Raw genomic sequence first — 26841 nt, forward strand, 5'->3', positions numbered from 1 at the left:
GGTGTTTATGTAGAGCATTTTACACTTGGCAGAAGGCAACCTCTCTCTGCCGCGGTTTGTGGATTTCGATTTGAGGTTTCACCTTTGCAGCAAGCTGAGGGCCTGATCTTACTGTCTGTGTTGCGGACCTATGAAACAGACCAGTGATGTGTATTTAATGGGTTGTATTTATGGGGTGGTTATTTATGACTGCTGTGTCCGAGAGTATATGCAGGGTCCAAAGAGATATGAAGTTTAAAATGGACTTTTAGTGTAACTGCGTGGACTCAGTGATGTATTTAATTACTGTAGTGCAGGTATCAATGAGTTAAACAGTTTTAGGTGCATTTGGTCTCACTGAATTGATGAAAGGCACAAAAGGTACATGAAATAAAGTGTTTCAATCAACCAAGCAGCAACTGGATGCTCACTCTCTCTGTCGGTCTTTGCCTTGGAGCGTACATACTTTTTTTTCTGTTAGCCTTCACTCACACAGATAACCAACTCCTTATTACTGAGTGCATTCTCTTTGCTATGTGTGCTGTATGCTGCCCAAATTCTTGAATTTCGTTCACATTATGGTGATGTGTTTGACATACCTTTGGGGGGGGGGGCGTTTCTTGAGGCATTTGAAAGACAGCAGTCTAATGAGTGCAGGCGCAGTGGCTGTTAGTGAGCTAGGAAGGACAGGTCTAGCGTGTGTTGTGTTTTCACATCTCCACAATACCCCTGTGTTTTGTGCCTGTAGAGCGACAGATTGAGATCAGCTCTTGGCGGACATTGGGAGGAAGAGGATAGCTTTCTGCCCCAGTCCAGTCTTGGATCCTGACTTGATCTGTCCATTCCTTTTCAGTGCCACATACCAGTCAGGGTATTTTCGAGATCGGTAGGTGTTATAGTTATTGGACTCCAGCCTTTCAAAGAAGTAGCATTCATCTGTCGGACGTCTCTAAAAGAGACAGAGAAATCAATGGTTAAATTAAATTCTCTTACAAACCATGGGGAACTTAACTGCAACTATAACAGAAGGTTAACATTTGAAGCCTTGCCTTTGAAGTAACTGAATACCCCTCCCATTTTCAAGGGCCAGGAGTTTGACTACTGCTTGACTGCTACCTCCTATACAAGGTAATCCAGGAAATGACTTACTGAGCTTAATGATTTCCTAAGATGGAATGCTCATTGTTTGTTTAGAACGGAAGGTCATTGAATGTAAAGTAACTTCGCTGTTATTTTTAAAGTTTCTTAAATTTATCGTCATATCTGCTGTCACTTTACAAGGCCACACAATATCGACTGCGTTCTTTACAAATAGCCATGTCTTTAATTTAACTCATAAAACTGCTCCTCAGACATCAATGCCAGCATTGTTTCTGCTTCGACAGCGGAGCCAGAGGTCTGTTGGAGTTCTAATTTAACCCCATTAAACTAAAAAAACCAAACCCTAAGGCAGGAAGGAATATCATTCAGAAAGACCAGAAAAAAGAACAGTACGCTGTGTTTGCACTACGCGCAACCCCAAAGGGCTTTGGTGTTGCGGGGAAGGAAAATAAGGAATGACCCAGTGAAATGATCTTCAACACAGTGTTGTAATGCTCCCCGATTGTGTTGAGTGAAGAAGAATGGAACAGCATTTTTACTGCAAGGGCCCTCATCTGGTCCTCATCTGAACATCTCCTGCAGTACTATTCCATTTTAACAAGGCACTGCCAACATGCGCTCAAAAAAATAAAAATAAAAACACATCACTGGCTATCACTGACTAGCTGACAAGTCACCATTCACAAAACAGAGAAACCATTTGCCACTGCGTGAATGAAAAGTAAGGCGGGGGGGAGGGGGCAAAAAACAAGTACAGAGCAACCATAACAGGATCCTGAGGTCAAAGTCACATATGGAAGACTTAATGACATAAATCCACACATCTGGCACAGATCTCTGTTGCTAGGGGCGACAGAGTTCACAGAACACCGCCCGCCCAACAGAAGGCTCGTTGTCCATTAGGCCTTACCTACAGACCTGCTTCCCTCTCTTCCTGTCTCTGGAAGCACACGCTGCCAGGTAGGCCACTATGCACGGCAGGACTAAAGGGGAATTTTTACATCAGACGGTACTGCACCAAACCCGAACTCCGCTCAATCCCGCAGTGTTCGGTAAACTCGACGTGATCCTTCTTTTCCAAGCAAGCTCAATGATCTAATAGGTTTTACTGAGTAAATATAGGTTATCCAAACAGCCTTTGGTTTTAAAAATGTTGCTACAGCTATGCCTTCATGGAGACTTGGCCCCGGACGGTGCTTAAATTTAATTTCTGAGGAAACAGAGCAAAGAAATGGTGGAAAGAAACCATATTACTATAGGATATAAATATAATTGAAAACATTGAAAGGAAGCCAGGAAACATGATTGGATCATAACCATAGGTAATTTCAACATAGCTGACTCCCGAATGTGCATCATCAAGATCCACATTGTGGCTCATGAATCTGACCTTACAGCCATATATATCCACTTAGCAGCGTGGGCAAATATTAGATGAGGTTACGAGCAAATAGCCAAAACAGAGCAAGATATCTGGGAGAAAACATAAATAATGTTAATACACCTGGCAGTCTCTACAAGACTATGCCTGCCATGTACTTCTCTTGAGTGTGAATGTTAACACTTGAGTGAAGCTTTGAAACCAGATCCCTGTGGAAATGCAGGTCCCTCTGACCACATTAGCAGAGGTGCCATGTACAGTATATTAATAAGCTTGCAGATGGCTGGTGGCTATTCATTAAGGCCTGAACAAAAAATTCCTTGAGGTTAAACCGTTGGTAGAGCTGCTTCCTAAACCACAAAACCACATCCAAAGCCACACCTCTACCTGCCACTTCCCACCAGCTGGTTAGGCACATCCGCCAAAGCCGTCTTATTTGTGTGTCCTTTTACGCGCCGCGGGAGTCGGAGTAGATTATCTTTAATTACACTGTATGGCTATGGTTTTCCTGGACTGTTCCAGTTATGGCATCCCACATGACATACAGCGGCAATTTGAACCCACAGTCCTTCAGTCAGGGGTCCAAATGCTGACCAGTCGGGTGAAGAGGTAGGATGCTCTCTCAACACGATCCCGTGTCAACAATTTTAACAGCTTGGCTTCATTTTCAAGGAATGCTTCAAGCGTGGGCTTTTCAGGTGTTTTTTCAGAAAGAGGGGAATTAATTTATAACACTGTATGGGTGGTGAAATTAAGTATGCACAGAATTGATGATCTTTTTTGGCAATTGCAGGACCTTTTTTTAGATGCACCCAGGGCTTGTATCCTGCCACGGTAAACCATGGTAGATCGCTGTTAAACTGTTGCTGTTGACATGAAAGGCAGGTGCTTCAGAAGTCAAAGACACTCGGCCAATAAGCAGCTGTTAAGGACTGTTAAGACTGTTTAGGACTGTTGAGAAAATGTCCTAATGCAATCAACACAATACAGGCACGAAACATCCATTAAATCAAACCACAGTCTAGTTTCAGCACAGATTGCGCTTTTTAAAATCTTAATACAATCTTACAAAATAAATTAGCTGGTAAATAAACTGTGGGCGCTGTTGTCAGGTAATTGCAGGGGTTAAGTAGCCTCTCACAATCTTTGCACACACATTAGACTCCCTTAGAGGCCAAAAAACTGACCTGCATGAATAGCCACCTTTGTTTTTCCCTTGTGTTACAGGAAAACACCAAGTGCCCACTCCTAAGCAGTGGAAGCTGTTGCCAATCATTTTGAGTAGTGCCATTCAAACAGGAAAATGGCAAAAAGGGGAAATATTCATGCATGACACCCACTCAGTAGCAACATGAAATTAGCAGTAAGTGTACTTGGCTGAGCAATATATAAAGGAAGGGTAAATTACCCTAATATCAAAAAGATTTTCAAGAAAAAAAAAAAAATGTTTGCCATCTACTGTAGAGTAGACAGCAAGCAATGACTGTTTAAATAGTTGTAAAATTTCACAGACTAAGAAATTACATCATGTTTGTACGAGTACGAGGAAATAAAATGAACTTTTTTATAACTATTAATATGAAAGCTACAAAGCAATTGAAGACAGAAGGAGCACACTCCATTGCTAAGTCATGTTTCATGAAACTGGAAAATATTACATTTTTTTCCCATAGAACTTCGAACAATAAGAAGGATGTGCTCCATTGACTTTAGTGGTGCAAATTACACAAATGCAGCATTTGTGTTGCACAGATGTGTGTAACTGCAGCCTTGGGACAGTGAGTATGTAACCTCTCTAACTGGCTTTACTGTAAGTGTTTGAGCACATTATCAGAATCTACGGCATGTGTTTGTGTATGTGTGTGTGCATACGCGAACACATGAAAATTGTTGTTAAATTATATTTATGTTGTATTGTGCTCTCATAAGGCAAAATGATAGTTACTCATCTAAAATAAGCGTCTTGTAGCAAGTCAGAATCTATCCTACGTTAGTTGCAATTGATCTTAACATCCACAATGTTCTCTCTCTGAATGTTCTCTCGGGGTGATGATATAGTCGCAGATGAGAAAGCAGTATTCAAAGTAAGCAAATTTGACTGACCAGTTCATCATGCAGTGGAAATGTTGACCTTACCGTTCCAAACAGTCTCCCATCTTTGTTCATGGCCAGATAACGGTTGGCAGAGAGTCCTTTAATAACTACTTCCCCAACTGAGGTTGCCTGCAGCTGCAGTCTGACTGAAAAAGAAGAACAGTTTTATATCATGAAAAAACTGGGACCGCCAGGGAATAGCATTTCACACACATCTCTGCCAGCATAAACGTTCAAATACCGTGGTGCTTGCTCATAGACAGGATAGCGAGAGGGGCACAGATTTGATACCAGGCCTGTTGCATTTTGCCCTTAACTCTAAAACACAAAGTGTTACATTTCTTCATTATTCCCGGCATCTGGCTCACGTTTCCTCTGAGGGCTTTGCACTTTTGTTAGACGGAAACAGCAGCTGGCTTCCTGGCCCCCAGGCTCTCATTTACATATCTCTGCTGGGTGTTTTCACAGATCACACCCATGGGTTTTTCACTTTCACTACCAGTGGGGCCGGCATTGGGAACCCCAATCATGTGTTCATGAGGCAGGCCCCTTTTACACACACACACACACACGCACGCACACACACACACACACACACACATATACATATACGGTTGCCGGTTTGAATCCGCACTGGGGAGAACCTCGAGGGGCAATGAGAGAGGTTGTGTCTTGCCACTTATTCTGTTGTGAATTTTATTGACAGGATGAAACCTCCTTGAGATTGAGACACTTTGTTATCCTGTGCAGGACATGGTGAACACTAAAACAATGCCTGCCAAAATACATAAATGAAAAGAAAAAAGGAAAAACATGCTGTCTTAATAAAACAAAACAAAAGGATAACGCACGTAATACCGATACTATGCATTCTCATTCCAACAGACCAGGTAGATTTAAAAAATAACAGATGCAACAATCAAAATAATCACACACACACACGCACAAAGTATAAGAGGCAACATATTTTTATACCAGTAGCAAGAACACTCTGTCTTAAAGGAAAAATAAGAGACTTATGTGATTCAAGAATGCAAGAAATATTACAATTAAGCAATCGATACCTGTCATTGGTATAAAGTGCTCTTCTATATCTCCTTTCAAATACTGAACTGTAATGTGTTAACAATTTCCCAGTCCTGGCGAGACGAAAAGAGCTTTGGCATGGAAAGACATATGCATGACTCCAGTTTGATTTCAGTTCTGATGTTTGATGAACTCAGAGGTCCACAGAGATGTGAAAGTAAACTGCCTCAGCTGAAATACTTCTGTGTGATTTCTCATCACAATCTTAGACCATTTCTGGTGTTCATTGTTTTTCATTACAGCCTAGCAGCTGTCTCATTTGTCAGCCACCAGTTCCATAATCAGTTTGGCCAGAAAGCCTGTAAATGTTTTTTTTTTTTTTTTATCCATCAAAAATAATTACATGAGCAGATATAAACCTGGCATCCAAGGCTGTATAAATGACTACATACGAGCATAGGTGTGGGTTTGACCAAGTATAATGGGCCAAGACATGTCCATGTGAGCAAAAACCGGGGTAGAATTCCTCTGTCTCTCTGCCTGTCTCTCTGTCTGCTCGCCTGGTTGCCTGCCTTCCTGCATGTCTGTCTGAATGTCACTTCTATGGGATGTCAGCTTTCAGGCTGGGAAAAGTGGTTGTAGACAGACACTGTGGAAACAGTGTCAGAGCAAACTTCACGGCTTCATCCAGGTTCCTGCAGCAGGCAGATGTTTTTTCCAGTCCTGCATCCATTCTACAGACCTAGAATTCCACTGGTTCACCGAGGTTTGGGGCTCTCTTCACATATTATAATATTACACTTATAATTAGATAAGTTTTTTTTTTGTTGTTGTTGTTTGTTTTCATTTTTGGTTGGAGGGGGTGGTAGGGCGGTAGGGTTGATCACTATCGCCTAAATGGTTCATGGTTAGAATCGAGGCCAGACATCAGGAGACAGTGAGCCATCTCACCTGCAGATGTAGGAAATGAGGATAATTACCCATTACCAGTGCCGTGAGAGGGAAGCCTCTTTCTACATCCGCGCGTCATGGCTTCTTCATGTGGTTTTGGTCAGTGGACAGAGCATTTTTTCTCCAGTGACTAAGTTTACTAAATAAACAGGAGGTTTTGTGCTCCACATGGTATTTCTTTTCTGTCAAGTCAAGTTACATTTTGGGCTCGCAGTCCTTGGATACACTGGCCCCAACAACAGTCTATTTTAGGGTTCTCAACCAAGCCCTGATGACCGCATTCTAAGAACCGAAAAATAATGGCCATTCTGTGAACTTCACTTAAACCGTATATGAATTTTGCACTTTTTTTTGGATGGAATTTTAATGATATATGACTAAACATTTTGCCTTTTGCCATATTTATGAGAGCAAAATCATAAACAAAGATTGCTGATGATGACAAATTATTGGTTTTACATTCTTGATCTTCTGTGTATTTCTACTGAAGCATTTTAAAATCTGTCAAAGCAAAAAATAAAAGTTGTTATTAAAATGAGGAAGGAGAGGAGAATCAGAGACTGTCTGAAGTAACTGTTAGCCTGGTTTGTCCGGAACATCTGCAAGCATTTAGGTTTGCATTGTTGCACATGGCAGAGGAAAAAGACAGCTTTACCCCTATATGAATACATAATTAGCTGCTGCACTTGCAAGGCCACTGAGTAGAGCCTAAACATCTAAGGAAAGGTCTATGGGCCACACGTCAAAACTAGTTATTTTCTCTCTGTCTTACAAATGTGTCCCCTGAAGCTATGTTGTTGACACATTTACACATTATGTAAGCAATCTCAGATATCTCATGAGATTGTGCTGTTTGTGTCAGTTTCTCTGTAACAGTTGGTCAGAACAGATAGAAGATGTCAACAATCTTAACAAACTGGAACTAGCCAGTATTGCTGGTGGACCAGTAGGGGGCAGTGCACCCACTGGACCAAATAAGAAACCAATGCCGTGTTAGGGACTCTGTGCTTAAAGAGATACCTTATTTCAGATGCGATAAACTGCAGCCCTGACTGTGCTCATTAGAGATCCACTGACACTTACTGAAAAGTGCAGAGGCATTCCCTGGTATCCCGACTAATTTCCCAGTCTGGCCATCTAATTATTCCCAATTCAATTGGATGAATGAATTCCTGCCCCTTTACCTCCCCTTAAGTGGACACATAGTAACTATCAGCTGCTATTGACCAGCAGGTGGATGTTATGCATTGGTGATTATTGAGATAAACCCCTCTGAAAAGTGCTGTATGAACGCAATCTATTACTAGAAGTAGCAGTTTGACGTTAGAGAGCATCCATCGGATTGCTTTGATTAACGACGACTCTCCTCTGAATCCCTCTACTGCCGTGAAGGGGTGGCCGTTGCTGCGGTGGACAATCCGCTGCACACGTGTGAAGAATAACATCATCAATCTTGCTGCGTGAAGTTTTTCCTTTATGCCTCACTGGAGTGCAAAGACAGCAGACGTGACTCCTGTCAAACCTCTTCTTACGTACTTGAAGCTCAGCACTCCTTTCTTTTGTTGGTGCTCTGCCACCCTCCCTGGTTGAAGGTTTACCAGTGTAGCGCGTGGAAATGAGGCACACGTAGCACAGACCAAGATTACCGTGCGCAACGATGGACAGATAACAACTCGCACTGTAATCAGTTGCTGAAGATTCTCAGACAGTGTAGGAGTTATCCCGTCTCTGTAATCACTCCCCTGTTGAGAGTGAAACACTTTACGCAGCAGTATGAGTGTTAAGCTGACCCCATGCTTCTTAAGGGCTGTGTGAAACACCCCAATTCCCCTCTTCCCATGATGTACCCCTCTCGTGGTCTGTCCTGGTCTGACTCTCACACATAACAAATGCTCCCGCTTTCAAAAAGAACAAAATGCCACAGGATTAAACTCGACAAAAAAAAGTGATGTTACGGAAATCATTCAAACGACGCTCAGACACTGTTCATCCATTCTCTCAAGAATTACTTAGATTCATAACATCATATATCTGAGAGGATGCATGTGGCATTGTTGTTTGTTTAAATATGAGTTATTCTTCTGGGACAGGGGGGGCACCGGGAATTTAAACGTCTCCCATTATATGAGGCTTATTGTCCAAGACTGAGGTCCTCCACCACTCTGTCAGTACTAACACTCGTCTCAAAATGTGTGAGATCAGGATCAAAGATCTTTCAGTCAAAAGCATTATTAGGTTTACAGCTGATTTTCAGACAAATAGTCATTTCCATGTATCTTACACGTACAGAGAAGGATCAGAAAATATGTTATTGTTAACTGATATTGTCTGTATTGTTATGAGAAACATACAATGGCTTTTTAGTCTTTTCTGAAATTATTATAAGTTATTAAATAACTTCCTTTTTACTCTCATGCCTTCATTTAGGATTCACAAAAAATTCTTAAAAATATCTCTTTTTCATGCAACTGTTTATATACGGTAACCTCCACAATCAAGTATCAGATGAATCCACAGATGTAATAGGGTTTTATTTTTGGCATGGGAATGCAAACATATGCTTATGGGGTTAATATGAATACTACAAAACTGATATTAACTAGTAATATTGATTATTATAAATTGATTCATAGACTTTTTCATCAAATCTCTTAAATGTTCATCCCTCAAATTATGTCCGCCATGATTTTATTGAACCCTCACAACTATAAAGATGACTGCAAGTACATGAAACTTGAACACACCTGCCAATCACAATACATGCCTGTTCGGTGTATTTATATGAAATATAAGACTGGATGGAATGAACAAAAATTTCAGGACTGGATTAATAGTACAGTATCAGCGTGATCCCAGGCTATGTAATCCAGAATTTTACACGGCTCTTTTTTTTCCTGTTCGTCTGAAACAGTACTTGAATAGCACATTAGCAAATGAATTTGCCAGCAAAAGGTACATAAACCAACAGAAAAGCAATAAGAGAATCACATCACCCTAATAAAATGCACAGATATGTTAATGTTTGCCCTTTATCTGTTATTCCGGGTCTTCTACCTGGTCAAGCTTTGTGGGAAAATACCGAAAAGTCCAAAGATGATGTCATTTTAAGACTTACTCTGCAGCTGATGCGTAGTGCAGTTTTCAGAGTGTCATGTTTCAGGGTTCAGGATGTTTTAAGCTACAAGCTATGAAATTTGTCCACAGCACAGAACTCAGTCCTCTTTACCCCAAAAAGAGGGAGTCCTACTGAAGCGGGAGGAAGACATGACAGTCATTGAAGGATAGCAAACTTCACTGTAGAAATTGACAAAAATCTTTGCATGCAAATGAAAAATAACTTTCTGATGCACAGTTCCCTTCCACTACCTGAGCACTGCAGCAGCATTAGCTACCATCCGCATTACTCTACGGTCTAAACATTTAAAGGAGGTTTGCTGTGCCTTCGCGGCTGCCTGGGGAGAAACTTATGGAAGCACTTACTGTGGGGGTCGTTCTTCTCCCGGATTCCATCCACACGACCGTCTGAGGTTATCCTCAGGAAGTAGCCCCCATTTTTACAGTACAGTCTCTTGGGCTCCTTAAAGTTGCCCGGAGGGAAAGTGCCGCTGCCTCCGTCTTCAGGTGCAGCGGGGAGAGAGGTGATCGATCCTGTGGCCATTTCGGATCTTCTTCTTCTTCTTTTTCTTCTTCTTCTTGTGCACCTTTCCCTTTCCAGAACAGAGCTGCGCACACGTACCCCAGCCTCTGGGGGTAGTGGAGGCTCCCGCTCCTCTCCTGGCAGGGGTCAGGCGCTGTGTGCCTCAGGGACGGCTCGCATTCTTCAGCACTGAGGAGAGGGAGCTGGAGCGCGGTGGAAGGGGGGTGTCCGTGCGGCTCACAGCACTTCCCTGGCCGCTGCCTGTGCGTTCGCAGAGCAGAAGCAGCAGTCCTGGCGGCAGAGGAGCTGGACTCTCATGTTCACGCTCCGGGTGAGGTGTGGATGTCCGCCCCCGCCTTTGCTCCGTTCCTCCTTTCCACGCCACTTGCACTCAAATGCTTTACAGCGGGGGCAGCTGGCGAAAAAGACCGATCAGAATCTGTGTAATCTTACCCCGCGGGCCCCCGTGCGCATGCGCTGACCTCCGCCCCCCCCCCCCCCCCCCCCCTCCAACACACACAAACACACACACACACACACACACCACGCTCTTTCACTCTCGTGCTCTCAGCCAGCCCACCTAATGAAGAGCTGGCCTCAGACCGGGGGAGAAGGGGTGGGCTTTTCACCAGAGCTGTGTCACATGACCCCTCATGTCAAACCTGCCTCTAAAGAGAAGCAGAGGATCTGCAGCAGGCCCCCCCGGAGAGCCAGTGGACCCACTCGCATGAGCGCACGGAGCCTTCAGAGGTCATTCAGGGAGCAGCAAGAGCTTCACCCTTCAGTGAAGTCACAGGCATGTTTTCACTGTTCACCTGGATGAAATTTCACACTGAGTGGGTGGTAAAACCTGTTCAGTCATTCAGAGGCCCCTTTATTACAGTCACATCAAAGAGGCCAGGACTCAGGATAACTATATGTGATCTCTTTTTTTTGTGAGACGCATACAGCAAGAGCTAATTGGTGCAAGCTCTATTGCACCATAGGTCACGTGGTTGAGTCCTTCAACCATTCTGAAACTGATCAGTGAAATACAACACCTTGAACTGCTTCTAATTCCAAGTTCTAATTTATCAGTCCTGAGTTGTTGATGTTTTTTAGTTTTAAAATGATGAATACATAATTGTAAATTTATAGATTGTGTTATCATAACTTTATAATTCTCTGTTCTAAATTAGAAATATATATTTAATATAAATATGTCATCTCTTTCCCGCATTTCCACGTTTTTTTTTTTTTTAAATAATGTCAAAACATGAATACAACAATGATGTAATGATTATAAATCAAATAGGTCAATCAATACTAGCTGATACATTTTCAGTTGTGGCCTCTGTATCTCACCATGTATAAAATATTGCGAAATTGCATGAACGTCGAAATCTTGATGTAAAATAAGGTCTCTTGAGTAAATGTGTTGTCAATTCTAAACCTTCTTAAAAGTGCCTCATTCGAGCACTTTGTAGTAGCATCTCCTACACACTAGCCCAGGCTCTGTGGTCAAGGACTACGTCAGGAAATCTCACACAGCACTTTAAGGAACACCATAAAGTTTCTTGCCCTATTTTATTCTGAGGTCCACCTCTAAATACCTTCCCATATTGATTGATATGGCTCTAGTCACATAGCCACACACAGATTTCACACATGCACTGTGTGGAGCGTGTAGTCTGTGAGCACACTCTATTGTTTACTGGTGGTGTCCTCGGCTACCCTGCTTTTCGGGGTCATGGGTGTGACTACAATGGAGGGGCTCAGCCTAGACGGAGACTCTCTCATCACCGATGAGTCGCTGTGTCATTCCTGAGATGTGAAATAGCCACCTCGCCCCAACGCAGATCTGATTTCGGCGGGGCACATTCCTACATTGTGCTGGTGATCAAGAAACTGCAGAAGTGAGGCAGCCACTGAAAAAAAGCACGAAGGGTAAATTTCAGAATACATGGCAGAAATGTTCCTCACTCCTAAAGTGACACAGAACACATGAAAGTGGTGAATGAAAAAAACTGCATACTGAGGACTTTCTGCTCATCATAAGCATTGTCACGCATTGTCAAGAGGAGAGGAAGGCCCCTGAGCGTATTATTAATCCCCTTAGAATTTCATCATGGAGTCACAATTAATTAAATTCATTCCCTTTGGCTGAGTAAGGAACAATGACATCTCCCCGTTTTCTGTGTGTGGATTCCATTTAGTCAATCCTGTACCATGATTGGTTGAATGCTGCACTGTATGGTGGATCTGTACCGCATACAGTACCACATCTCAAGTGCATATAACAGCATGTCCAAATTCTGAATAAATCAAATCAATTTTTATGATTTTTTTTTTTATTACATTTTTTTTGTTTTGTTTTCATGAGGGGGCTCAGTGTTCGGCACACAGAGGCATTTTCTTTCACAGCAAAGCAGCGTGGGAGTTTTATTCTGCACCAGCCAGTCTCCGGAGCTCTCTGTCAGATATTGGGTGGGTTAGAGTTATAAGAGGCATGACTGTAGAAACAGACAGCGTCCCCATCCCAACCTCTCAGAGAGGCCAACACCCTCGTCTGGTCCATTTCCTTAAATAATCGCTGTTTTCCCTGCCTTTTCATGACACTTTTTTATGGAGGGTAAATTGCACCAAAAGTCATACAGATGTTTAATGAGGGACATGATTCTTCATTTCACGGTCCTGTTAAGTCAGCCATGATTTCTTTTAAAAGTTGGCACAATTTTGCCCCTTATTACATTGCATGCAATTAAAGTGATTCCTGTTTTGACACATTTAATACCACATTTGACAATATATATGTATGGGTGCTAAAAATGGCTTTAATCTATATTATTCTACAAATTTATTTCATAACAATAAGAACAGTAATACTAATAAAAAGAGCATGAATCTGTTTTTATATGGTAATTTTCACCCTAAAATATTGTCAAATGATTGATTATATTTTTTGAAGACACTGATAAACATGTAGCTATTTAGAGCTGCTCTAGTTTTAAGCATTTATGAGCTTGTTTATGGCTTAAGGCTTACTGTATTCATAATTTTCTTTTGCACTGCATACATGTATGGTGATATGAAAACTGTGCCACATTCTTATCGTAGTCCACTGGGCAGCATGACATAACTGGCACTGCTTCACAGGTATTGGCCGTGCAGAGCCAAGGCAGTAACCAATGTCTGCTCTGTCACCTGTTGGCTTTAGTGCAGTGATGCATTAGTCAGACTTCGGCACACATATGAGGGTACACTTCCCCTGCTGTTTCACAGGAGGCAAAGGCTGCACGCTACTCCCCTTGCCCTCTCTGATTTCCTGCCAGGTGACACACAGCGGGTCGTGAAACTGAGTTTTGTTTGTCGCCGAAATGACGGAGCAGAGGCCGTTCCGAGGACCGACTGCAGACGCGCTGACAAACACGGCTCTGAGAGCACAAACACACGTGAGACAGCAGAGGGTGTCTGTGTTTCTCCTCAGTATGAAGATTAACTAGGGAGTGCCAATGGCAAACCACACCAACATCCAGCCTGTTTACTACATGATCCATTACCTCAATGAATCCCGCCAGGCTTGTATAGCAATCTCCCTGTGCTGCCTGTATAATTGTGTCTGTTAACACTACAAAAGAGGGCTTTGTTCCGGGGGCACAGCTTGAGGGTTTTAAACTGTTTAATTTCTTTGCTTTTCAACATCAGAAGTATGCATGCTACACAACAGGCGACTATAAACACAGAGAGTTGACTCCAGTGTGCTTTTCATCATTATGCGGTGGTAAGGTATGCCCGTCTTTAATTTAAACTTAAGTGTGCACAACTGACTGTCAGGGCGGTCTGGGGACTCTGTGAAAAGTATACATCCATTTTTAGCACACTACTGTGCAGGGTTAAGCTTCTGGCATCTTTTCAGGCGATTGAAAGAAAAAAAAAAAAAAAACATAAACACTGACCATGCAATAATGCGGCATAGCTAGAGAGCAAATAAGCATCTGAAAGGTTTTGCCTTCGGGGCTGTTATTATGAATATTTCATAGCAAAAATCCAGAGGTACACCTGTACCCAGCTCTGTTCTCTGTTGCAGACGTTGCACTAAGGTGATGTTGACCGAGTCGTCTAAAGGAGGAAGGAAAGTATTCCAACACAGCAGCACTGTCTGTTCCTCAGCATTGGACTGGCTACAGGAAATGGCCCTCTTGTCTCGTAGCTCTGGCCAAATTCAGACCTCATCAGCAGTCACCGTGAACCAGACTTACTGTTTATTTGGTGCTGGGATAAAGGATACCCTTTAAATCAGAATTTCGGGGCTCGTTTTGTATTTGAGGGGGAAAAATCGTTGACAGTTAAACAAAAATTCTATTTTTGGATTATTTTGATAAGTGACTCATTGTTCTTGGTTTCATTGTCTCCTGGTTGTGAAAAAATTGCATTTCACTTCAATTACAAAACATACATAAGGCATATGGTCATACAACCATAATCCTATGGTCATATGGACCTTACTACTCACTCGTGACACTTGTTTAATCTGCAGGGTAAAAGGTTTGCTGTCTGTTAACTGTCTTTTATAAGGATTTTTCATCCTTCTAAAACAATCGACTTTCCTTTTCTTACCAACTGAGCCTATGCAGACAGGCATTTATTTCTCTTCCGAGGCATGTCAAGTGGAACAATTCTTTTGGTTACTTGGGCAACAGGTTGCATTCCGCTGGTGTATACAAATGTCTGTCTCCCTCTAGTGGTCATACTCAATCTGCAGGCAGTCATTGCTCATACAGTATATGATATGTTTCACATACTTTGTCGCACAAGAGAAAGTGTTTTCATCGATCAAATGAGTTTTGAGAAGGCCTAACACATTCAAAGCAGAATAACACCACTTTTGCTGAAATTTCATAGAATTCTGTATCTATGCAACAATACAAAAAAATTCCACAACTGGACCATAGATTAAAAAACAGATTTATTCACATTTAACTAGAAAAAAATGCATGTATACAAATTCAGGAAGCAAAAACAAAAAAAAACTATTTAAAAAACTGAATAAATGGAGAAGTTCTTGTTTTCAAAGCAGCACGATATCTGATTTGTCCTCTGTGTCTTGACTGTTGAAGCCAGTAGTGATCTCTGTGTCAGTCAGAAGCACCAGGAACACCAGATCCAGGGCCCTCCTCCAGGCCTCCAGCTTCACTGTCACATTGTCGTAGACTCTCGTCGCCTCTTCCATGTCACCTGAAGTCTCGCCACCACCAGTGCCACCTCTGAACAGGCATTCTAAGAGCCTGCCACACTTCAGGGGTCCTTCACCCAGCTGCTCCAGCGACTGATTGATGATGGTCCGAGCCTCCAGTTTTGAGGAGCAAGTGCCAGAATTCCACATCAGCGTAGCAATGTACTCCACCCATCCATCCGACATATGCTGGAGCACCGTCCCTCTGTATGGATTAGTGGTTCCTGGGGCAGAGACAGCATCTTCCCCACGTGTCCCGCCCCGGTCTTCTTTCGCGAGTCTGTGCAGACGACGGATGCAAAGTATTTCTGTAACGCCGGCACCGGGAAGGACTTTGCCGTCCTTGAGCGCGTGGTGCAAACGATGAGCGCAGCCCCAGAACCGATCCTCCAGCGCCTGCAGCTTGGCAAACACGCAGCCGGTGATGACTGCCGTCGCCAGCGTGGTCCCGTCAGCCTGGACGTTGACAGCCGTCAAATCTGCTTTTCCGTGTCTGCTGTGGTCTCCCCAAACAACCACACGTACTCCCCCGCCCACACACTGCTCGTTCAGCTGAGCAGCGTAGGTGACTGGCACGGCTCCAGTCGTTTCAGCAAAGTCTCTCAAAACGTTGTGCTTCACTCTCTCAACCACAAGGAGTCCATGTCGGACGCATCTCTCCATTAGTTTCTCCGTTACCACTCCGTTTACCAGAAGCACATTCACCTTCAATCTCAGCAGGGCTGCGGAAACTTCATCCACCCACTCGTTCTCCTTACTAAACCCCAATTTGTCCAAATTCCCTGTGACAAACCTGACATTGGATGGCCTGTTGAAGCCCAAATGTCTGTATTGTTCACTCAGGTCTCCACTGATAATAATGACATTCAGGTTCTGGTCTTTAAAGCGTTTGGCGATTGAAGCTTGCTCAACAGAGATAAGAGAGACAAATCCTCGGAGCACACATGCATGCCCCTCAGACAAGCCAGGCATCACACACGTGACCAGCTTATTCACATCAAAAACCCTACAGACACCACCTTTCTGTGGAGCTTCTGTCTGAACCCTGCTCGCCTCAATGACTAGCTGCATCGCCTCCACACAACCGTGACTGAGAGCTCTGGCGAGGCCAATAACGTTCACACTTCCAGAATCCCCTGAACGTCGCAACGACGCTGGCGCTGAGCTTTCGGCCCCTGTTCTTTCATTCAAGCAGAAATGCCTGCTGTGCTTCAACTTCTGGGAATCCTGTACCCTGTGAGTGAGGGTCGTTTGCCCTTCTTTGCAGCCAGATGAACGAGCTCCGGGCGCGTTCACGTCGAAAGAGTACGACAGAGAAGAGATGTCTGCAGGCTTCCTGGTGCCTGGATGCAGTGAGTCACCAAACCCCAGCTTAGGGGAAACAGCACGTGCAGTATCATTTAGGCCTCTCCCCTTCTCACCTTCTCCAGAGCCAGAAGTGCACAGATCATCCCTGACAGGCGAGCAACTTGATCTGCATGTTTCCAAGCACGCCTCCAGCCCCTCCGACATGGCCGAGACAATGTGTGGAACGGGGATGCCTTTGTGGAGACACTCCAGCGCGGCTGAACTCCAGACTCCCGCCAGGAACAGCAGACACCCGGTCCCCGTGTGAAACGCCCTGTGATGGGCCTGCACAGTCTCACAGAGCAACTGGCCCACCGCGCAGCTGAGATCTAATTGTTCCAAGAGACGGAGGGATGAACACACCAAGGACGACTCCCCTCCCTGCTGGTCTTCAACAAACTTATACCTTTTATTCGGACCCAAGAATGCGTTTGTTGCTGCCGCCAACACTTCCAGCTGCTGCAGTCCAATGTGCCGGCCTCGGCTTATCACTGTGCATCCTGAAACTGACATCTCAGATGGAAAAAAAAAAAAACTATGTGCGTACAGGACTAGCAGGAGTACTAGCAGGAGCTGGGTAGCTAAATGTTCTACTGTTCACAGTAAGACGAACAGAACCCATCTGGCTCAGCAAACAGCACGATCTGACTATCCATGGTGTAGCAGTTTCATATTATTTAGCAATGATCATGACTTATAGTAGAATATACTCCATGAGCTTGACCTTTGCTAACTAGCTGGTATAACTAAACTATTTTGGTTGCCACTAAAGTACATTACGCTATGTTTTTGCTTTTTTTTAAGTAAACTACCTAGCAAACATTAGCTAATGAAGAAATTGCAAAGGGGTAACCTAGGAACGCCAGATACAGTTTTCAACGTTAGTTAGCCTATCTTGCTAACTAACTAGCTCTAATCCGCCAACGGATTTGAACGTGAAATTTGAAAATGTCAAAATTCTATGTCGTTATACGTTGTTTGCGATGTAATTTAGCAAAAATAATAACTAACAACGCACCCAAGAAAATTCACGCATACCTCAAAACAATATTAATTGCACAGATCACACACTTTCTTGCGCTTGCCAATTCGGGCCATTTTATATCAGCGAGCATGCGCAGAATTTGTTTCGGTGCGCGCGGCAATTTCCCTACTTGTTACTAGGAAACAGAAAAACCCATGTTCATTTGCTGCTGCTGGTTGTGTCCCGCCTACCTAAACGTCAATTGGTCTAAAACTTTATTTCTCGCGTTTTAGACGGCAAATTCGCATTCCTATTGGCCTAATACCTTGTCATTTAAAATAATCTGATGGACAGTTGCTGCACGGTTTGTTTACTTGATCTGATTGCATTAAACGTTGCTTGAGCGCAGTGTAAGCAAGTAAGCTACTTACAGCCCATTCATTTTGAAATGGTAAGTAAACCATTAACCTAATAAATTATTTTATCTAAATTGGATAGTCGGAGATAATATGCTCCCACACTTTCTTGCTTGCTAGTTCTTATGCCATTCCGCTAAGAAACAGATCCTCATTTGAAAGGTCTCCGTTTCCTCTCCTGTGTTGTGAGCTAGCTGGCGAGCTAACTAGCTAAGTTAGTCGTTTAATAGGAAATTGACCATCTTGCAATGGTAGCCATATGATTAAAAGGAACAATGTGCCCCTTTGGCTTGCTACCTTAGACACTACATCTAACGAACAAGCTAACTTCCCATTTCGGCTTGTATTTCACGTCTTACTTATTGGCACGATATATTGGTTTGAATAAAGCGCTACTTGGCTAATCTAAACCGTGAACTAGCTAGAGTAACGACAGCTAACTTGAAACTAAGATCATATTTGCCAGCTAATATAAGCTAAACCTGTGCACACATCGTTTTGTTTGTAACAGAAGGTACATCCTTCCTTTCTTGTTACCTTATGTAGGACTTAGACACTGATAAAGACACCTAACTTTAGCTAGCTAGCCAGTAACAATTTGTTCCCTTATGTCTGGGGAAACACATTTTACCTTTGAATTGCACGGGCATGTCAGATGGCTGTCCAACGTTAGCTTGATGGCTAAAAACAAAAAAGAGTACAGCCTCTAACGGTGAAACTCACCATACCTAACGTTGTTAGCTGCGTGCATCCCGTACTGCGTTAGCTAACTAGGCTACTTAGCAATCAGGGCACCACAACTCTGCATTAGCGAGTGTTGAAAGTGAACTTGATTAGCCAGCTATGGCTAGCGTTAACTGTCTAGTTGTACACTTGACAGTTTGCAGGTGAGCTAGCAAAGATGTGCTGCCGCCCACATGTCACGCGGTTGCCAACGTTAGGTCTCCAGCTGTGTGACGTTAGCTACCCAGCTAGCTAACTCATAGCTAACGCTAACGTTGCATTTTCTCTTTTTTCCAAGGCGTCTAACTACAGAAAGCCCAGCTCCTCTGCAAATCTGCGGAAGAAACCTGGTCCCAAACCAGATCTAACCGAGGAACAGAAGCAGGAAATCCGGGAAGCATTTGACCTCTTTGACACAGACGGCTCAGGGACTATCGATGTTAAAGAACTGAAGGTATCATTTCCATCAGCCAGATGACTCATTGTTGTAGTCAAACGTGTTGTGGAGACTGAAATGTATGTGGTCCTGACTGTAGTCGTTTGGGCTCTTTTGGTATCCTTTGCTTTTAACCCAAGAGCCCCGGACAAACCTGTTCTTTCATGTAGCCACATAATCACCCCTCACGTGAACTGTGTGTATTGAGTGTCTTGATCTAAAATGGCCTCCGGTGCCCTGCCCAGGTGTGGGTTACCTTTGTGAGGTGGAAGAGGTAAGGCTCCCTCTCTCCCTTTTTGTAAACAGTTTGAAGAGGGGATTAAAGGTGCCGTTCGAATTTGCTGAGTTACAAAGGCACTGTTTGTTGCAGGTTGCCATGCGTGCCTTGGGTTTTGAACCCAAGAAAGAAGAAATTAAGAAGATGATTGCTGACATTGATAAGGAGGGCTCTGGCACTATTGACTTCAGTGACTTTCTGTCCATGATGACACAGAAAATGGTGAGTTCATCTGAATTTCAGTGATCTTTTCTTATAACACTGTCATTAGGAATCTTTAAATAGGATACTCCGTTAACTAGGATATGCTGATTTGTTAGCCATTTTGTCTTTGGTACAGCCCTAAGCAGATAAATGATTTTCTGCCAATAACCGACTGCCAGCATCATAAACACTTAGAATCAGGGGTATGTTTTTTTTGTTGTCTGTTTTTTTTTTTTTTCAACCCATAAACAGAGTGAAAAAGACTCTAAAGAAGAAATTCTGAAGGCTTTCAGATTGTTTGATGATGATGGCACTGGGAAAATTTCATTCAAAAATCTCAAAAGAGTAGCCAAAGAACTTGGCGAGAACCTGACAGACGAAGAGCTGCAAGTAAGTAACCCCCCGTAATGGACCTTCCCGTTTGGCTTTAAATTGCCTTGATGCATGTAAGTCGAATGTGTCAGCTTTCTGATCATTGAAGATTTTTTTTTTTTTTCAACAGGAAATGATTGATGAAGCTGACAGAGACGGAGATGGAGAAATTAATGAACAGGAGTTTTTAAGGATTATGAAGAAGACCAGTCTGTATTAGTCAAAATGATCAGTATGGTGCGTTCATTGGTATGGTAAAGGATCCAGCAGAGAAACTTGCACTTTGTATTTGTTGATGAAACTGGATGTAGCATTTTAGGAAGGTTTGCCACTTCATTTTTTAAGGCCTTACTTATTATACATTCATATTTTGTAAGATGTTTACGGCAATAAAATGTTGTTTGCTATTAATTGTCGATTGCATAAGAATACACAATTGGGTACTTAAAGAGTAGATACACTGCTTTGTGACTGGCTAAAGCCATGTTCGGAAGATCAAAGAGGAAGGCTTCAGTGAATGAATAGGCTTCTGCTCTCTGAATATATTCACCATTAGGGGGCAGTGAAGCAATGTTTGTCTTAGTTATCAGGTGCTGAATGATGAATCTCTCAACATTAACTTAATGCAGTGTCACAACACCGTTCGTGTTCACATCAATGACAGGTCTTGCCATATTTAATTATTTCATTAACACTACTTATATTGAAAATCACCACTGTTCAGCAGTGGGCTTATCAAGTCTTGTGTGGTAAATAAGATGACATTTGAGATGTCTGAAATTACCTGTTTTGTACTAAATTCCAAAGATTAATAGCATAGAATGAAGTCAGGGTATCATACGTTAAAAAACAAGGTTCCTTCCAGTTATACGCAGACATCCCATATCTATGTGTACCTTTAAAAATGACCTAAATTGGCTTATGGTTATAAACTGATGACATCGATCAAACAATATTTATAATATAATTAAGAAGATCTGCACTGCACTTACCCTCAAACATGTTGTCTCTGTCTAATTGACAGTTGTGTCTAAGTGTTTGTGGAGTGCATGTGTAAAATTGGATATATTTCAGCTCCTGCTCAGAAATAGTTTCCTGAGTATTACTGCACACAATGAAACCAGCTTTCAGACTACTACATGCAAAGCAAGCTTGCCATGGTTTCAGCCTATGGAATGTCAGAGGAAGAGTTTGCTATTCTGAATGTGTAGGGGAAGTGCAGTGACTGTCACAGCGGTAACTTTTAACCCTGGGGCGACAACATATTTAGGCCAAAATACTTTTTATGCTTTCCATGGGTACCTGCGAACTTTCAGACAGATCGGTGCAAGTACCGTGCTGTCTGTCAGAAGTCGAGGTCAAATGCATTGAAGATGTCTGGGATGATTCAGAAGGATGTGCTAAGAACCAGACACGTCACCCTGAAACCATTCGGCAGACTGTAACCACAAATGGGTAACTCACAACACAGCTCCCAGTGGAACATACTGTGGCACTGATGTTGTTTCAAGAGAACGAGAGTCACACCTGTCAACACTGTCCTCGTCACTCTCCACTCCCCAGATCCTCTCCTGTGACACTTCTGATGTCATACTCATATTCACACGATCCTTAATAATACTAAAATTAGGAATGCTGCGGTGCGAGTTTTCACAGCCAGCCATATTTATGAATTGTCTAAGGTTAAAACTTTCCAGATAACCAGTGCTTCCCCCACCTGTCTTCAGTGTTAATATTCAGTTTAAACTGTAAAAGATGCTTTGCAAAGCATCCAGCGACCAGACCACACCCTTCTGCAACCATGGACCCCCTGTAGAACCATCTTGTGCACTAAAAAAAAATCTCCCTTTTTTCATGCCTGGGTATTTACAGGTATGCAGTTTCCATTTATGAAAGTGTACAGTGCAGCACATATGAAAGCACAGGTCTTTATTTTTGAACGCCTCGCCTTTCGTCCTCTACCTAGCTTCAAGACGTCAAACTATTTATTATTAGAGAAATTCCGCTTGCTCTTTGAGGTGCAATTCCTTTTGCACTGCCTCTCCTGCATCTAATTTGAAAATGAGGTCAGGCCGTAAGTTTTTCCAATCATGACATTGCAGGTCCATCACTTTCCATGCGAGTACATTTTACCTCACTCTTTTGTGTGTGGAAGTTCTCTCACTGACTATCTACAGGTGACGGAATGACTCAGCCAAACACGAACATTTCCTCACGCATGTCAGGTCTCGCTTCAATTTTTTTTTTTTTATTGGGTACCGTTTCGGAAAGTGTCATTCTGAAATCAGACTGATTATGTATAGGAAATGTCAATGATTAAAAAAAATGTTCAAGTAGATTAGCCTTATGAGGAGTTACATTTGGTAAAACCTGCGGTCTAACGACCATAGCTATGTGGCTTCATAGCATTCACTCATTCCTCTTCCATTTGGTACATTTATGTCATTGGCTGATAGCTATGGCAAACGTGTGCTCAAAACTCAAAAGTTTTTGTATATTATTTTTACAGTGTAGCAAATTTAGTAAGTTTATTGCTCATAGTCTCTTGATGGGTGTGAAACATTTCATTACTCTACTTCATGTTCTTCACTAATAAGGACATATTTAATAAAGTCAATATTTATTAAAGTCAATAAAGTATTCAGTAATTCATCTTGCTTTTAGCACATTCATCAGTCATAGAGTGTAAATGTCTGCAAACTACCTGATGCTCTTCATCTCCACCTGTGCATTATTTAATTTTCTATACAAAATTATTGGTGAAACCTTATCAGAATTCATTCATTCAAATAGCAACATTTCTTAAACATTGTCTCTATATGTGCTTTGAACATGGTGCAAAATCACCAGCCAAACAGGTGGAACACCTGCTTTCTGGCACCTTTACTTACATACTTCTACCCAAAGATCAAATGTATAATTGTAGGACAAGATGTAGAAAATAAGGTGAAGTGGGAAACAATTCCTCCTGACAGAGTGACGTAATAACTGGCAAACGACCAAGCAGCATCTTTGTTACTCATAACAGTTACGTAATAAGGGTAACTGCAAGTGCCAGAAACTTTCACCTTTTTTTGCACAAGAGTGAAATAAACACTGCATTTACATAAATAAAAATATTTCTTTTTGATTTCTGAATGTAATTACATTTTCAAATTTATGGAAATGGATGTGGACATTCATGGTTTCGTATAACAGGTTACATATTTGATGCACTGTACTCCAGGCAGCCATTTTCACAGCTGCTTCATTGACACAGCTCATTTTCAGATGAAGTCTCTGGGCAGGTTAATAAAAGGTTAAAACACTATAACACAATGAAATGAGACTGTCACAGTACAATGCCAATGATTTGTGCAACAAGGGTAGCTCTGCAGAGCACGTATAGAGCAGCTAACACAAATAATAAAAAAAAACATATATACTCACCTTTGTGTTTGAGTGCCAAACTAAAAAAAAAAAAAAATTGCTCATCTAAACTTGTTATTGACAGAGAATGCAATGTAGTGGAAGGGGTGCTCCCTCCATTCTCAGTAAGTCAGAGGACATATATTTGGTGAGCTACATGAAAACTGTTGCCACACCAGGACCAATCCAGGGCTAGTCTTGTGGGTTATTATTGTGTGGAAACGAGGAAATTGGAAGATATAGAATATGGTTCTCAACAAACCTCCAGACCTTTGGCAGCCTGCAGAGAGTCTATGTGTAGGTGTCGCATTACCAGAAATTCACCCAGCCCAGGGAGTCGCATGACTGCCCACAATGAGAAATGACTGGGCAGATGTACAGATGAGCAAACATGAGTAAAAGTGTTTTTCATATGCTAGTTTAGGTCAAGGCAAACATGACAAAATTCGCATTGAAAGGTCATTTGTCTGCAATATCACAGTCACAGTCCTCTTATGGCAAACAAATGTTCATTCATAAAGGAAATGAGGGCCGCCATGCAGCCAGTGCTGAATGGGGTACGTTCAACATCCGTAACAATGGATTCGTTACTGCATTATAGAAACAGCCTCACTGAAAAAAAAAAAGAAAAATTCTACTGAACTTCCTGAGCACAGTTGTGAACATTTTTAAGACGGATATTAAAGGGATGTCGCTCATGTTTTTCAGAGCTGGGAGTATTAACAGTCTGTTTATGCAACGGCAAGAGCACGCATTGGAAAATATGAAGCGGTAGATGAAAAGACTTCTGCGTCACAGTCTGGAAAATGCTGCGCTACAGACTCCATGCCCTAGAACATAAACACTAACCCTACTGCACAGTGCATATTATTTTAGAAAAAAAGAGGCCTAAAGTGAAAAAAGGCCTGAGGGACCTCAGTAAGTCAAGTCAAGTGTGAAGCCATGCTCTCTTCCTTAGAGGTATTTCTGATTGACGTGGAGGTAGAGAATTCCTTGACAGTCCTTTACCAGAACACACAAATATGCTGACCAAGCTGTACCAAGGAATCTCATAATTAAGCCAATTTACTCTAAAACTTCCACTTGCTGCTTGGCTATGGGTTTTTGTGGCCCCCGTGTCACCAAAAAGCAGCAAAAATGCAGTTATTATCATTCATGTGACATATATTATCATTGTATCCTTATTATTAAGTTATGATCATTACATTCAAATCATTACAGCATTTTACTCATTTTAATTATACTATGGTGAAATGACTAATTAAAATTTGAATGACATTGACCTGAAACTCCAGCCCATACGTTTGGCAGAAGTACCATTCCTTTTGATGGAGTTTTTCTGGGTGACATTAGAAATGGAAGGGTGTGTGGATGCAGTCTCTCTTTAGTGTCCTTGTTCCAACTTAAAAGTAGACAAAGAGATTTCCTTCAGTAAACGCCTGTTTGTAAACATAGGAAAAGCAATGGAAGCCAACAAGAAGCCATCCGCTTGAAGCTTTGTACATACTGATTGACCAAGAGTTTTCTATAGGCCTGTGTCTGGATTGTCAGTGTGGTCCAGGAAGATAATCCAGTTTGGGTAGGCTTAATATGATTTCATGTAATCATATTCCTTTATTTCATTCTCAGCCATGGAATACCACGTGTCTAGTGTTTCGACTGCACCTAATGTAAAACATACCCCTATAGCCACCTCATAATTGTTATGTGACAGATTACAATAACATGAAAGGAAACCTATTTTGCGCCACTCCCCATTTAATTTTTCCCCTCACACACTCACTAATAGGCCTTAAACATGTAGATGTGTTTTGCTGCTTTCATTTATTCCGTATGCTCCTGATCAATGTCCTTCTGTCTTTTGTGTACTTGAGGGTTCTTATTATTACAGCAGAGAATGTCTTGTCACCAGTGGCGTCATTAGGTCCGATCATTCGGGTCTTTAGCCCCGCATATTTTAAGCCTAGCCCCGAATATTATCGCCCTGAAAAAGGAGGTGTTTATAGCAAAACAACAGACAGACTGTGTAACAGAGCAGAACTTGACTTGCAGTGTCCGAAGGTGTGATAATATTTATTTATTACAAAGGTAGATATAACCTCCCCAAACTACCGATGCCGATCTCCCTTCAAAAAAAAAAAAAAGACAAGCCCCAGGCAAACTTGACTGAGCCCCGGCTCTTTTCAATAGCTAGAAACGTCCCTGCTTGTCACTACCAACACATGGGTATACAGGTGAGGCCATTACACGTTGGCAACAGAAGGGGATATTTCAAATGTGTGTTCGATAAAATGTTTTCCATAAAACTACACAACCAGTATCGTCCATTTCAACACTGCCAGACAGCTGCAACTGGGAGCACAGAAGAGGGATCAAAAGACGGAGGAGTGGAACAGGGAGCTGCCGTGATCTATTTTTCCCCTTTATGCAACCCTGTTTTTGGAAATTCCTATTTGCACATTAGGCTCATCACCCCATGACAACCTCCAAGACAAATGCAACCCTTCAATGCTCTTGCCAGCAGCCAGCGCATCGCAAGTCACACAAGTACGCTGTGGCTGAGGCTTTAGAAGATGGGCACATCTCCACTGATGTCATCTGAACAACTGACAGCTAACTGACAAGTGGCAGGGTGCCTGAGAGTGGAGAGATAAGAACACCCTGGCTGATCTACCCACCCTTATGACCAGCGGGGCCACCAAGGCCAAGTTGTTTTGCCGCTGTGGGCTCCTGGTTTTTGAAAGCGAATGACACCGCCGGGTTTGAATCCAGGCCGTCAAGCTCAGCATGTGCTCAGAGCGAGTGCCTAAACCACTGAGATACTCAAGATCCTGCTGGCATCCATTTTTTCACTGTGTTAGCATTTAGATAAATATGAAATGGTCATTTTGACACAATTCCTGTATTTGCAAAGCTTCCTGTGGAGATCAGATATGTCTGAGATATTTAGTTTATTCCACGTCCAATCCAGATCTGACAAAGATAAAGATATCAAAACCATGCATATTCGATAATGGAAAATTTAGGGTGATTGAAAGTAACTTGTATTTTAATCCCACAATCTTAAAATTAAGACCTAGTCATGTAAAAAAATGTTGCCTTCCAGGGGCCAATGTTGGATACAGTTTCCAAGCCCTTTATGAAACAATCATGCAAAAATTTAAATGCAATATGTTTATGAAATGATTCAATCATAGTCATGTAATGCATGAAAGAATTACATATGAAACATATCCAATTTCATTTTTATGTGTTATTCATTGCCTTTGCAATCTTCAAAGTTCTTGCATTACACCTCACAGAATAGCTTCAT

The 26841-nt window shown here is 42.3% G+C and overlaps 3 protein-coding genes across 3 annotated transcripts; 1 reads left to right on the forward strand and 2 right to left on the reverse strand.

The window, feature by feature from the left end:
- Nucleotides 1-572: 572 nt before the first annotated feature.
- fgf2 (fibroblast growth factor 2) lies at nucleotides 573-10593 on the reverse strand. Its single transcript, XM_036551246.1, has 3 exons — nucleotides 10013-10593; nucleotides 4598-4701; nucleotides 573-928 (listed from the first exon to the last, which is right to left on the reverse strand). Exons 1-3 carry the CDS (start codon nucleotides 10188-10190, stop codon nucleotides 743-745), a joined length of 468 nt encoding a protein of 155 aa, XP_036407139.1. The 5' UTR covers nucleotides 10191-10593; the 3' UTR covers nucleotides 573-742.
- A 4623-nt stretch (nucleotides 10594-15216) lies between these two features.
- bbs12 (Bardet-Biedl syndrome 12) lies at nucleotides 15217-17371 on the reverse strand. Its single transcript, XM_036551798.1, has 2 exons — nucleotides 15459-17371; nucleotides 15217-15383 (listed from the first exon to the last, which is right to left on the reverse strand). Exons 1-2 carry the CDS (start codon nucleotides 17239-17241, stop codon nucleotides 15217-15219), a joined length of 1950 nt encoding a protein of 649 aa, XP_036407691.1. The 5' UTR covers nucleotides 17242-17371.
- A 688-nt stretch (nucleotides 17372-18059) lies between these two features.
- On the forward strand, nucleotides 18060-20500 carry cetn4 (centrin 4). Its single transcript, XM_036551286.1, has 5 exons — nucleotides 18060-18143; nucleotides 19130-19285; nucleotides 19638-19766; nucleotides 20001-20138; nucleotides 20251-20500. The coding sequence occupies exons 1-5, from the start codon at nucleotides 18141-18143 to the stop codon at nucleotides 20338-20340; spliced, it is 516 nt and encodes a 171-aa protein (XP_036407179.1). The 5' UTR covers nucleotides 18060-18140; the 3' UTR covers nucleotides 20341-20500.
- The last annotated feature ends 6341 nt before the right edge of the window (nucleotides 20501-26841 follow it).

Source organism: Megalops cyprinoides, chromosome 18 (assembly GCF_013368585.1).
Source record: "Megalops cyprinoides isolate fMegCyp1 chromosome 18, fMegCyp1.pri, whole genome shotgun sequence".
In the NCBI taxonomy this organism is placed as follows: Eukaryota; Metazoa; Chordata; class Actinopteri; order Elopiformes; family Megalopidae; genus Megalops; species Megalops cyprinoides.